Below are 13347 nucleotides of genomic sequence, written 5' to 3'. Positions count from 1 at the left end.
AGCTACAACACGCAGAACTGCAGTGAGAAAGCACATTTCTACATTATGCCTTGCAGCCACAATTTTCAGGAGATCTAGGCATTTAATTTTCTGTGACAATGAAATACAGAGAATCAGTCCTTAGATTCACTGACTAGGAGAGCTAGAACAAAATTATTTGCTGCAAAAACTGGCTTTTATAGCATTTGATGAGAAGTGGTTTATACAAAGAATGCAGAAAAACCCTTGGCTAGGCTGATTCTCTCCTGAAACTTTTGCAAAGAGGATGACATATTAACTACATAGCTGTATATCTAAACAACTTTTCATCATTAAATATTTAAATGAAACAGCTTTTGCTCATGCTGCTGCTTAACATGTGTGGATAACTACTCTTGTTTAACCTCAGAAGGCAGCTCAGCACCACACATCCACTCTCTCACTCTCCCCCCGGTGGAACAGGGGAGAAAATCTGAAGGGTAAAGGTGAGAAAACTTGGGAGTTCAGATTAAGGCAGTTCAACAGGTAAAGTAAAAGCTGTGCTCACAAGCAAAGCAGAAGAAAGAATTCATTTACTACTTTCCATCTACAGGCAAATGTTCAGCCATTGTCATGAAAGCAGGACCCCATGATGCAGGACTTTTACTTGGGAAGGCAAATATGGTAACCCCAAACATCATCCCTGACTCTTTCCCACAACTTTTAGTGCTGATTTTGTTGTCATGGGTCATGACATTAGCTTTGGGACATCCTTTTGGTCAGCTGGGAACAGCTGTCCTCACTGTGTCCCCCCAGTTTATGATGCACCCCCTACCTGCTCGCAGGCAGGACAGCGTGAGAAACAGAAAATACCTAGATGCTGTGCAAGCACTGTTGAGCAATAACTAAAAAGCCACTGTGTTATAGAGACTGTTTTGGGCACAAATACAAACTACAGCACCACAGAAGGAGCTATGAAGAACATTAACTCTCTTCCAGCCCAAACCTGCACAACTATTCAGAACAATAGCTACAAAAAGTAGTTATCTCATAGCAAGTGTTAGAATTCGCAGTAGCCCAGCTTTCTGCTCTTCAGATGCAGATAAGTGATGGAACAAACAGGCAAGTGAAACAAATCCAGAGTAAATTCACTACATATTTATTTCTTCATGTCCCTGTCTAGGACCTTAGAGCTATTTTCAAATTAAACCAAAACATCTGCTGCTGCTCTTCTTCGAGAGGCCACTCTAGGTAGGTCTTTGTGTTCATGATCTTCCGCAGCTTGCAGAACCTCTTGGGAATGGCTTCGCTCTGGATGGGCTCCAGGAGGATGAGAATCGCCGCGTCGTTGTTCTCATCAAAGAGGCGGAAATGCGAGAAGTCCAGCTCGTATTTGCACCACTCGCTCCGCACAAAGTGCTCGGACAGCACAAAGAGCGTCTTGCGGCTCTTCTCAATGGAGTCGATGATGTTGTCCACGATCCACTTCCCCGGCACAAAGTCCCGCTTGTGCAGGCAGAGCCGGAAGGGAGGGCAGGCCTGCTCCAGCTCCCGCACCATGGTGTTCTCCACCCACTCGGAGTCGTTCTCGCTGTAGGAGACAAAAGCGTCATAGCAGACGTCCTTCGGCGGGGCGCGCTTGGGCTTCCGCTTGGCTCGCAGCCACGCCCACGTCATCCGCAGGTACCAGACCACGTGGTACTTGTAGCCGACGGCCACCAGCAGCAGGATGAGCAGGAACACCAGGACGCAGATCAACGACACCACCAGGGACCTGTGGCACTCCATCAGGGACAGGTGCACAGCGCCAACCTGCGCCCCTCTCACCGCCAGCGGAGAGTCACACACGTACTTGTCCGGCCACCCCACCAGCACCTGGGCCAGCCTGGCCTCGTGGTGGATGAAGGAGAGGAACTCACAGGAGCAGATGAAGTTGTTCTCACTGGCATCCAGCAGCTCCACTCTCCTGAAGGACTCAAACTCCTCCTTGGAGAAACCGTTCAGCTTGTTTCTTCTGATGGACAGGGACACTAAGTTTGGAATGGGTGCGGCCCCCGGCAGCGTCTTCAGCTGGTTTCTTGTGAGGTACAGCTCTTTCAGAAATGGCAGCTGCAGTCCAAACTCCTTCAGGTTGTTTCCACTGACATCCAAAACCTCTAGCGTTCCAGGAATGCAGCTTGTTACTTTAGGGATTTGAGTGCTGGACAGGTTTAAATATTTCAGGAGTTTTGGCCATTCACACACATCTGGAATCTCACCAAAATTATTTAGGCTAATGTCTAAAACAATTAGGTTTCTTAGATGAGATAAACTTTTACTCGTCATTTCTAAGTCACTCAGTGAATTCTGACTTAAATTTAGAGTTTGTAGTAATGGCCAAGCACCCTGACAGGCTGAATGTTCTAAACTCAGGTCTCCAAGCAAATTTGCACTAAGGTCAAGATATACTAATGACCGAAGATGTTGGGAAATTCTACATGGTACCAAAAAGACCTTGGTGTTTTGAACTGTGACTCTCATAAAAAGAGATAGTAGACCTTCCACAGCCTGAAGATCTGTAAACAAATAAAATTCTTCTATAGATAATTTCTTTATTGTGAAAACTCTGAGTGTCTGTGATTTCTTTGCTTGAAATTCCATTTTCCACTGTCCAGTTCCCAAGAGTCTACAGTCTACCAGCTCCAGCTCCACTAATTTTGGCATGTCTTCTAAAATGCTGACAATCTCAGGCACAGTAGCATCTGTTAGTAAACTCTGTCTAAAAGAAATTTTCTTTGCAAAACATGAAGACATGACTCTCAATACTTGCATTTCTGCAGCACTACTGAATGCTATTCTTCTCACTTCCAGCCAAGTGACAGAGTGCACAAGGTCCCTAACAATTTCTGAGAATATATTAATACTTCTTATGTTTATGATCAAGTGATTTATCTGCTTAATTGATTTCAAACTTCCCTGCTCATACTGACTGAGATTGCTGCCATCAATCCACAACTTGTGCAGAAACTCAATGCCCTCAAAGTTCCCTTGCCTTATCACTGAGAACTGCGGGTTGCCCAGGTGGAGAGAGCTCAGGTTCCTCAGCCTAGAAAAGGGCGAGCTCTGCCCCAGGTCTCTGTAGGAATTGCCTTCAAGATGGAGGTGCTGGAGTGAAAAAAGGTGCCCAAACCACACAGGGGACAAGTGAGCCAAGCTGTTATTTGATAAATCCAAGAGCTCCAGTTTTTCCAGGGACTGAAAGGAGTCCTCATCTATGGAGCTGATTTCATTGGACTGCAGCAGCAGGGCTCTCAGGTTCACAGCCTGCTGCAGGTCCTGGGATTGGATGTGCTTTATCCTGTTGTGGGTCAGGTTTAACACTGTGATTTTGCCCGTGAGCCCAGGGGGAATGAATTCCAAGCCCATGGAGGAGCAGTTGCAAAGCTGACTGGCATCGCATGAAGGACAAGCCTGCTTCAGTGCTTGCTGCTCGGAGGGGCTTGCAGCTAAGACCATGTAGATGGCCAACACTTGCCAGGTGTGTGCAGTCATTATATTGCCTAAAATATGAAACACAGAGCAAATATAAGATGCGTAACTTGTTTTGGAGAAACTACATTTTCAATAAATCTAGAATATAAATTTTACTCTTCTGTCTTGTTGAAGGCACTGTTAAAATATTTGGTTTTAACACAAACAGATTCGTTTACTACTCTGATCCTCCTCCTGTTTAGTAAGTAGCCTTCATACTTCAATCTCACCTCAAGTCTTTTTCTTCTGAATCTGTGAATATTATTTTGTATATTCATTTTTTTACCACAGGGAGTCTCCTGTAGGTGTTTCAAATCCTGGTTACATCAAGAAGAGTCAACATCTTACAGTAGATAGTAGCATTCAGGCTTAATACTTACTTCAAGCATATGTCTAATCTCTATTCTGACAATGGGGAGAAAAGAAATGCATTTGTTTCAGTCAATTTTTCATTTTATCTGCCTTTTCCTACTCTGATTGTAAATGTCCTCTGAGCAGGGAAACAAAGACTTGCCTGGATGACTCTCATGTTGCCATCAGTCTGATTCTTGCTAGTGAAATTTAAGCTTGTAAAACTGACCATTGTTGCCTGCTGCCTCAGCTCTTCCTTTTTACTGCCACATCCTTCTTCTCGGCCAATGCCTTTTTCTGTTTTGGGAACCTGTGGCAGAGAGAAGCACAGGCCAAGCCACAAGGAAGAGCCAGGGGCTCAGATCCAATCAGCTGACTGGACTAGATAGCTTTTTGCAGCCCCACAGCCTGTTTCTGGTCTTCTGGACTGAAATGATTCAAGAGAAGTCACACAGATGTGGATCTGTCACTTCACTTTTCTCTCACAGTTTTCCTAATGATGATTTGGAATAGCTTTTTTTTTTTTTTTCAGAGCTTCCTGCAATATCCAGCTTGTTTACTCCCAACAGGATGCTTTTAGTTCCCCTATCCTTCTGAGGAGCTGAAAAAATAATTTTTGAAGCCTAAGAGAGATCTTTTCCCTTTAAAACCTTTATTGAATATTGAAATATAACCTTTCATGACAAGGATCAAAAAGCATTTTTAAAATGTCATTTTCCCCAGCATGCCACAAAACCCACCTACCTCAGTAGGTATCTTATTGAGGGTGGAAAGAGTGAACAATCCCCAAAGAGGCCAATCAATGAGTTCACAAAATCATTGTGGGCTCTCTATCAGGTGAATCAGGTTAGATTGGCTCCTTGAGAACTGCTTTCTCCCTCAGTCATCCCACTGAGATTCTTTGCAGAAGATCTATTCTGAATTAATATTCTGATTTGTTTTACAGCAGCTGACCCACATATACAAGTTAATACAGAGAAGTCCCACCCCTTCCAGCTGCATTATTTTTAGTCATTACTGCTTAAGATTATACAAAAGCAGTAAAATTGACTGAGATGGTTTGGGCATATGGGAAGGGGAGGAAAAGTTATGGATAATTTTTTCAGTCATTCCACCTCTTCCCACCTGCAGGACTATAAACATTTTGAACCCTTTGTGTTACTTTTCTTTTATCTCTGTGGCTCTGATGTAGAGCTTTGGATCTTGAAGGACAAGGTTCTCTTCCCTGTCTTTAGATGCCCACAGCTGAACTGGTCATCCACCATGTCCTCCAAAGTCAATGGAGAGAAAGAACATATTTTAGGAGCAATTAATATTGTGTGTCCTGGACATCCAGATTAGGATGTGATGACTCCAAGAGAAATTATCATTGCCTTAAAATGGGGTATCACAGTTTGGATACCTAGATATTTGGCCCCATTAATCCCAGACAAAAAATTGTGGTCTGGAGTTAGACTCATGAGCTGTCCAGATGAGGCTCCTTTGCAGGGCTTTTTGGTCTCCCAAGAGTAACTGGATAATGCAGGGTGTAGGCTAAAGGAGTAAATCTAGGAGTAGCGTGAGCTTTACTAGCAACAGATTTAGCTGGTATTTTTACAGTTGTCATCAAAGTATTTACTTTTAGAAAATGAAGCAACCAGGCAACCTGATCAGTCAAAAGCTTTCTACAGGCAGATTATTTATAGGTGGAAAATTGGCAGCACACAAGGGAACTGGGCAGGTACTGCACAGGAAATACCAGGAGAGCCTAATGGCTCTCCACCTTACCAGCCTGAAACCATCCAGGAACTGCAGGACTTAACTGCATTTGGTGATTCAGGATACTGACTTTCCAGGTTTTTTTTGCTCATCTGAAACCTGAACACACACTCAGAGGAATCCCATTCCCACCCTCATTCACTTTCAGCCATTTTCTTCTCCTGATTCCTGTCTAATGATTCTGCTTGAGATCCTGATTTACAAGGTCATTTCAGGCCTCTGCACAACCACTCAGACATACAGCCCCAGTCCATGGTATCCTTGCCCTATCAAGAAATCACTTCTCCCTGTTGTGCTGGGAATTAAAAAGCCACAGTAAGAAAACGAAACTGAAATGCAACTAAAAACACATAAACTTGCACAGATGCCTTTATACCATAAGGTGCTGTGATGAACCAGGCATTCAAAATGTTTCTGAGTTATGGAAAAAGGGTTCAAGCCATCAGACACGTTCAAGCTTATTTTCCCTGGCTCACATGAGTAGAAGTATTCTTAAATACGCACATATTCTTTAACAAAACCATGACTGATAACAGAATGAGGTTCCATAAATGCTCACAAATGGGGAAGGTTAATGTAAGACCTAAAATAAATCAAGCCAATGGCGTGCAAATTGATTCTAGCTCGGGGAGCACTACCCAACTGCATGTGGGCAGGTAAATTTGAGCAGTGCTATGAGGGAGCAGAGGGAGAGCCACTGGTTGGTGAAGAGGCCAAACCACAAGCAGACTGGGGAAGGCTGCTGCTCTCCACCTGGCAGTGTGTGGGTTATGCATGTCCTAGTTCCCAGCCCCCAGCGCTGCCCTCACAGCACGTCTGCACAGCCACACACCCGCACACTCACGGCCATGCCTCTGCTTGCTTCCAACACTGAAGGTGTGCAGCAGGTCAGAGTTAGGTGAGGAGGCAGCTGATGTCCTGAGGCCACTGTTCACTGAGCTCTTTCCTGGATGAATTCCTGAAACTGAAGCACCCCACCTTCACTCCCAGCCTTCCCTGGGCAGTTGTATCCACACCCAGGGGAGACAACATACAAATAGGACAAACAGGACAAGGCAACCTCCCACAAGGAAACTGTGCAGAAACGGCACAGTCTGACCCAATTTGTTTCCTCTTCATTTGCTGCTTTCCTCTCTCCCATTTCCCAGAGTCTCATCAGCATGTCACATCTCTCCAGGAGAACCTTCCTTTGCCTGCCATGCCTGGGATTGCACCTTCCTGCTCTACTTTTGCTGGCAGTCAGAAATCCCTCCCCACCCCACACTCCTGCTCAGCAGCACTGAGCACCCTGAATCCCCTTGCAGAGGAGGACTGGTGGCAGAGATTAGGTTGCCTCTTCCAGGCTCCCTGTTTTCTTCTTGCTCTGGCATTGCAGCTCCACTGTCCAGCCTTCACCTACCTGAAAACTCACCTCTGTGCCAAAAATATTCCCAGAGATGCCACCTGCAGCTCCAGTGCCGGCATGCCAGTTAACCTGTGTTGTCTTTCGTCTCTCTCTTGCTGATCATTCTTTGCCCAGCTTCCTCTCACGCTGCTGTACTGTTTTCACTTCACCTCTCAACCTTGACAGTATAAGCAGGGGAATTCCCACCTGGGTGATCTGATTGGCCTAACAGTTACATTATCAGTCCTTTTAAATGTGCCAACATACAAAAGTCTGGGTCTATGGTTAGAGTGTACTGTGTGAAAACTAAGGCTTCTCCCACATCTCTCTTCGACCCTCTCTTTGTAAAATGACTGGCAAGATTTATTTCCCTTCTTACCTCTAGGCACACATTTATCCTAATTTGTTTTATCAGAGCTCAGTGTTTGCTCTTGGATGGTTCACTCATCAACTACCCGGAGTTCAGCCTTGATTAAACCATGAGCTACATTTCTCCAAGAGAGTTAACAGAAAGATTGCTTCCTAGCAGACTTCATAGCCCTGGAGATAACATTGTAACTGGAAAACAGAACTGAAAGTGGTGTTTGTAGGCTCCACCTACAGAAATTATCTTGTGTAGACAAGTGTACACATACACACAAAAGAGTGTGAATTTATAAGAGCACATACAAACACATATATACATGAAGATGTATAAATATAGCAACAGAAAATATACATAAATTTTGCTATTTTTCAAATAACTAGTCAGACAATATGCCAAAGCATGGTATTTCACCACAAAATAATTGCATGTCTGAAATTTAATCAAGATCTAGACTTTCCTGTACTTAAACTCCAGCAAAAGAAGCAACAGGGAACATGAAAATGTTGAGTTAGAGAAACCTAACATAACCCCCTCAGAGACAATTTCAGGCTCCCAAAAGAAATTCTAAACCACAAGAAATCCAAGCACTCAGTGTGGGACTGACTACCTTAATGTAAACATCTGTATCTACCTGCTTGTCTAGACTCCCTTTGTAATCAGTGGAGAGCAATATGGTAATTCCAGGAGATACCTCGCACTGAAGTAGAGAGATGAACTGCCTCTTATCCCTGTGATTTTCTTCACCGACGACAAAGGAAGGTAAGTAGAGCTGTCAGACTTGCATGGCCCAGTGATTACATAGATATGCTCTGCAAAGTAGAAGAGCAAAACTTAAAACGGAGCCAGTCTGCCCACACATTACAACACCATCTAGCCCACACATTACAAACACAGTCTGACATCCAAAATTAGAAGGCTTCGGATATTTCCGCAGGTAGGTAGAAAGGAAAGCAGTGGTGATCATGAAGAGAAAAACAAGCATTCCCAGGAAGAAATGGACGCAGGGAAATATTGATTGAAGCCCATGGCGTTTAATTTAATTTGAAACTTACAATGGCATTGTTAGAAACCAGTTGGGGAGAGTGATAACAGGAGTAAAAAGTACAGAAATACCCCACATTCAGCAAAATGTTCTTAGAAAAGCATATGGAGTCCAACACGGTTTCCAAAGATCATGGTTATTGGCAGGGATTTTTAAAGACCAGAGCACCAAATCACTGGAAAGTCTAAAACAGGCCATTTCCAGTTGGAAAAATGACAATTATCTCTATATAAAACAAAGTTTTAGTTTGCTTTAGTTGCAGTTAAAAGAAAAATAAGAAAGAAAAGATTTTTAGCAGCAAGAAACAGTGATATACTGCCTTTTGTGGAAATATGTTGAAATGGGGACTGCTGACTTTTATGACTTCAAGGCTCCTTTCAAGTTTTCCCAAAACACCTCCTGCTGTTGTTGACCAGCAGGCCACTCTAGGTAGGTCTTTGTGTTCATGATCTTCCGCAGCTTGCAGAACCTCTTGGGAATGGCTTCGCTCTGGATGGGCTCCAGGAGGATGAGAATCGCCGCGTCGTTGTTCTCATCAAAGAGGCGGAAATGCGAGAAGTCCAGCTCGTATTTGCACCACTCGCTCCGCACAAAGTGCTCGGACAGCACAAAGAGCGTCTTGCGGCTCTTCTCAATGGAGTCGATGATGTTGTCCACAATCCACTTCCCCGGCACAAAGTCCCGCTTGTGCAGGCAGAGCCGGAAGGGAGGGCAGGCCTGCTCCAGCTCCCGCACCATGGTGTTCTCCACCCACTCGGAGTCGTTCTCGCTGTAGGAGACAAAAGCGTCATAGCAGACGTCCTTCGGCGGGGCGCGCTTGGGCTTCCGCTTGGCTCGCAGCCACGCCCACGTCATCCGCAGGTACCAGACCACGTGGTACTTGTAGCCGACGGCCACCAGCAGCAGGATGAGCAGGAACACCAGGACGCAGATCAACGACACCACCAGGGACCTGTGGCACTCCATCAGGGACAGGTGCACAGTGCCAACCTGCGCCCCTCTCACCGCCAGCGGAGAGTCACACACGTACTTGTCCGGCCACCCCACCAGCACCTGGGCCAGCCTGGCCTCGTGGTGGATGAAGGAGAGGAACTCACAGGAGCAGATGAAGTTGTTCTCACTGGCATCCAGCAGCTCCACTCTCCTGAAGGACTCAAACTCCTCCTTGGAGAAATCGTTCAGCTTGTTTCTTCTGATGGACAGGGACACTAAGTTTGGAATGGGTGCGGCCCCCGGCAGCGTCTTCAGCTGGTTTCTTGTGAGGTACAGCTCTTTCAGAAATGGCAGCTGCAGTCCAAACTCCTTCAGGTTGTTTCCACTGACATCCAACACCTCTAGCGTTCCAGGAATGCAGCTTGTTACTTTAGGGATTTGAGTGCTGGACAGGTTTAAATATTTCAGGAGTTTTGGCCATTCACACACATCTGGAATCTCACCAAAATTATTTAGGCTTATGTCAAGATTGTTCAATTTGGGTAGACGAGATGCATACTTTGCAGTCAGTTCCAGAGATTTTAGAGAGTTCTGACTTAGATTTAAAGTTTGCAATGAAGGCCAGGAATGTTCACAGATTGTCTCATCTAAACGCTTATTTACAAGCAAATTATCATGAAAGTCCAGATACAGAAGTGATGAAAAATGTCTCGCAAGTTGGCATGGTACCATGAAAACATTAGAGCTTACGATAGTGAGTCTTTTCAGTTGGTTTATTTGTGACTCCATGCCTTTCAGGTCAATAAACAAATGAAAATTCTGAATAATTACATTTATTATCGTTATGGTTTCAACAAAACTTTGCCCACTCCTTGCAATTTCTGTAGTGTTCCAAATTCCCTTGCCCTCAAGCACACAATTGATTGCCTCTAACTCTTTAAAAGAGGTGATTTCCTTCAGTGACACTATTGCTCGGCTGATAGTTTGATCTGTGAAGTAAGCTTCTTTAAACGTAATTTTTTGTATCCGAAAAGGACGTGTAGAATTCTGCACCAAGCTTTTTTTTTCAACTGGTAATTTGATTTCTGCTACTTCCAGCCAAGTGACAGAGTGCACAAGGTCCCTAACAATTTCTGAGAATATATTACTGTTTCTTAGGTTTATGATCATGTGATTTATCTGCTTAATTGATCTCAAACTTCCCTGCTCATACTGACTGAGATTGCTGCCATCAATCCACAACTTGTGCAGAAACTCAATGCCCTCAAAGTTCCCTTGCCTTATCACTGAGAACTGCGGGTTGCCCAGGTGGAGAGAGCGCAGGTTCCTCAGCCTAGAAAAGGGCGAGCTCTGCCCCAGGTCTCTGTAGGAATTGCCTTCAAGATGGAGGTGCTGGAGTGAAAAAAGGTGCCCAAACCACACAGGGGACAAGTGAGCCAAGCTGTTATTTGATAAATCCAAGAGCTCCAGTTTTTCCAGGGACTGAAAGGAGTCCTCATCTATGGAGCTGATTTCATTGGACTGCAGCAGCAGGGCTCTCAGGTTCACAGCCTGCTGCAGGTCCTGGGATTGGATGTGCTTTATCCTGTTGTGGGTCAGGTTTAACACTGTGATTTTGCCCATGAGCCCAGGGGGAATGAATTCCAAGCCCATGGAGGAGCAGTTGCAAAGCTGACTGGCATCGCATGAAGGACAAGCCTGCTTCAGTGCTTGCTGCTCAGAGGGGCTTGCAGCTAAGACCATGTAGATGGCCAACACTTGCCAGGTGTGAGTAGTTCTTGATTTGTGTTTTGCTTGGATGGGCATTTTGCTGTAGAAAACAGAGAATGTAGGGTCAAATTTTGATTTTGAACAGCAGCTGAGAACTCTTGAAATCCTGCACCATTTTTTTAGTCATCTCAGATTAATTTTTTAAAATATGTTATCCTGTGATGTCAGTCTTCCTCTCCTACTTGACCTCCTCAGCCCTGCAGCCATAGTGTGTTTCTCATCCCTGGAGTACAACCATACCATTTCTCAAGGACCCTTCTTAGTATCCTGCTTTTCTATAGGCACTTTGGCTATGGCTCTCACCTCTTTCATCTCTCACATTGCTTCCTCTCAGCAAAGAAGCTACAGCCGGATGTTTCAGCTCCAAATAGGGGAAGATGGTTAGATCATCAATGACCTGAATGAGGGGATCATTGAGTGCACACTCAGTTTGCAGACAACACCAAGTTGGGTGGGAGTGTTGATCTGCTGTAGGGTAAGGAGACTCTACAGAGGGATCTGGATTGGATGGATCCATGGCCTGAGGCCAACTGGATGAGGCTCAACAGAATGAAGTACCATGTGCTGCACTTGGGTCACAACAACCCCATGCAGCACTAAATGCTTTGGTCAGAGTGGCTGGAAAGCTGCCCAGCAGAAAAGGATCTGGAGGCACTGATCAACAGCAGCTGAATATGATCCAGTAGATGTCCAGGAGGCCAAGAAGGCCAGTGGCTTTCTGGCCTGGATCAGGAATGGTGTGACTAACAGGACCAGGGCAGTGATTGTCCCCAGGTACTCGGCACTGGTGAAGTCACACCTCAAATCCTGTGTTCAGTTCCGGGCCCCTCGCTTCAAGAAGGACATTGAGATACTGGAGCCTGTGCAGAGCAGAGCAATGGAGCTGGGGAAGAGTCTAGACCCTAAGTCTTAAGAGAACCAGCTGTGGGACCTATAGTTGTTTAGCCTGGAGAAAATGGAGGCTCAGAGGAGACTTCATGATTCTCCACAACTGCCTGAAATGAGTCTGTAGTCATTGGGGTCAGTGTGGTGAGTGGGGGTCAGTCTCTCCTCCCAGGTAACAAGCAACAGGAAAAGAGGAAACAGCTCCAAGTTGCACCAAGGGAAGTTTAGACTGGATATTAGGAAAAAACAAAACAAAAATCACAGAAAGGGTGGTCAAACACTGGCACAGACTACCCAGGGAAGTGGTGGAGTCACCATTCCTGGAGGTATTTACAAGACAGGCAAACGTGGTGCTTAGGGACATAGTTTAGTGGTAGGCTTGGCAGTATTTGATTAATGGTTTGACTCAATGATCTTAAAGGCCTTTTTAAACCAAAGTGATTCTGTGATTCTATGATTACAAATGCTCACAGCCCATGCAGTGTCAGCCTGCCCATTCTGTATGGCTACGTAGCAGGGAGAAGCCCAAACAGAACCTGCTCTCCCTCTCAGCCCTTCCAGTGGGCTGAGGCTTCCAATGGGACAAACTTTCCCTGAAGAGATCTGGGGGTCCCCTGCATGGACTCTAACCAGCCTCAGGGCTTCTAAAAGCAGAGCTCTTGCCACACCCTCTTGCATACTTTGTAAGCAATTTACATTCTTTACTGGAAAGGCAGAACCACCTGATACGAAATAGAGGCTATCAGACTTTTCTGTAAAACAACACCAGTAATAGATGGGATATAGATGTTACTGTCACCCTATAACAGTGGATGTAATTAGAACAATACTGATTTTAATGTTAAGAAGGGCTGTGTTTCCTGCCACAGGCGCCAAAGAACACTTCACCAAGTTTGAACGGCAAACAGTTCCAGCAGTGCAGATGAACACTACCCATAAACCCTGAATAAGCAGAGGTTAAGTACTTACCTTGTGTACTGCATGCTGTGTTTCAGTCTCCTCGTGTGCTGGTCAAGGCATCTGAACAGTCACTTCATACCTGCAAGCACAACAAAAGCTGGAAATTCTTGGCATATTTGATGAGGTGACAGTTCCAAAGTGAGACAATATTTCAGCCTCAAAATATTGTTCTCCTCAAACAAAACTTCACGTTCCCGGTTTCCCTGTGTCCTTCAACTAGGCAGCCAGTGAATCATACCAGTTTGTATCTCTTCTCTCTAGTGGTGGCTCCCCTGAGGAAACCATGGCTTCTGAAGAGTCCAGGATTGTCCTGCACGTATGGCTCACCCTTCAAACTCACATTTCAACCAATTCTACCATTGCTGCTGATTGGGGATGCAAAAAATGAGAACAGATTGTAGTTGAACTCTCTTCTTTGAAAGATAAAAT

The 13347-nt window shown here is 45.1% G+C and overlaps 2 protein-coding genes across 8 annotated transcripts; both read right to left on the bottom strand.

The window, feature by feature from the left end:
- Positions 1-1094: 1094 nt before the first annotated feature.
- TLR2 (toll like receptor 2) lies at positions 1095-13234 on the bottom strand. 7 transcript variants are annotated; one of them, XM_050973626.1, is made up of 6 exons: positions 13157-13234; positions 12928-12997; positions 8020-8137; positions 6977-7139; positions 3983-6541; positions 1095-3497 (listed from the first exon to the last, which is right to left on the bottom strand). In XM_050973626.1, the coding sequence occupies exon 6, from the start codon at positions 3487-3489 to the stop codon at positions 1138-1140; it is 2352 nt and encodes a 783-aa protein (XP_050829583.1). In that variant the 5' UTR covers positions 3490-3497; positions 3983-6541; positions 6977-7139; positions 8020-8137; positions 12928-12997; positions 13157-13234; the 3' UTR covers positions 1095-1137. The 7 variants fall into 7 exon arrangements, with proteins under 7 accessions (XP_050829583.1, XP_050829580.1, XP_050829581.1 ...); XM_050973623.1 differs by having other exon boundaries at positions 6989-7139; XM_050973624.1 differs by having other exon boundaries at positions 3983-7177.
- LOC103826229 (toll-like receptor 2 type-1) lies at positions 8340-13233 on the bottom strand. The gene is made up of 3 exons (XM_050973622.1): positions 13157-13233; positions 12928-12997; positions 8340-11113 (listed from the first exon to the last, which is right to left on the bottom strand). The coding sequence occupies exons 2-3, from the start codon at positions 12939-12941 to the stop codon at positions 8728-8730; spliced, it is 2400 nt and encodes a 799-aa protein (XP_050829579.1). The 5' UTR covers positions 12942-12997; positions 13157-13233; the 3' UTR covers positions 8340-8727.
- Positions 13235-13347: the final 113 nt, after the last annotated feature.

Source organism: Serinus canaria, chromosome 4 (genome assembly GCF_022539315.1).
Source record: "Serinus canaria isolate serCan28SL12 chromosome 4, serCan2020, whole genome shotgun sequence".
Taxonomy (NCBI): domain Eukaryota; kingdom Metazoa; phylum Chordata; class Aves; order Passeriformes; family Fringillidae; genus Serinus; species Serinus canaria.
The sequence above is the reverse complement of the archived record's forward strand: the minus strand, read 5'-3'. Positions and strand labels throughout refer to the sequence as shown.

What these genes read in the sequence shown, in the direction of transcription:
- TLR2 (XM_050973624.1), bottom strand. Translation starts at nt 3,489, where the DNA reads ATGACTGCACACACCTGGCAAGTGTTGGCCATCTACATGGTCTTAGCT.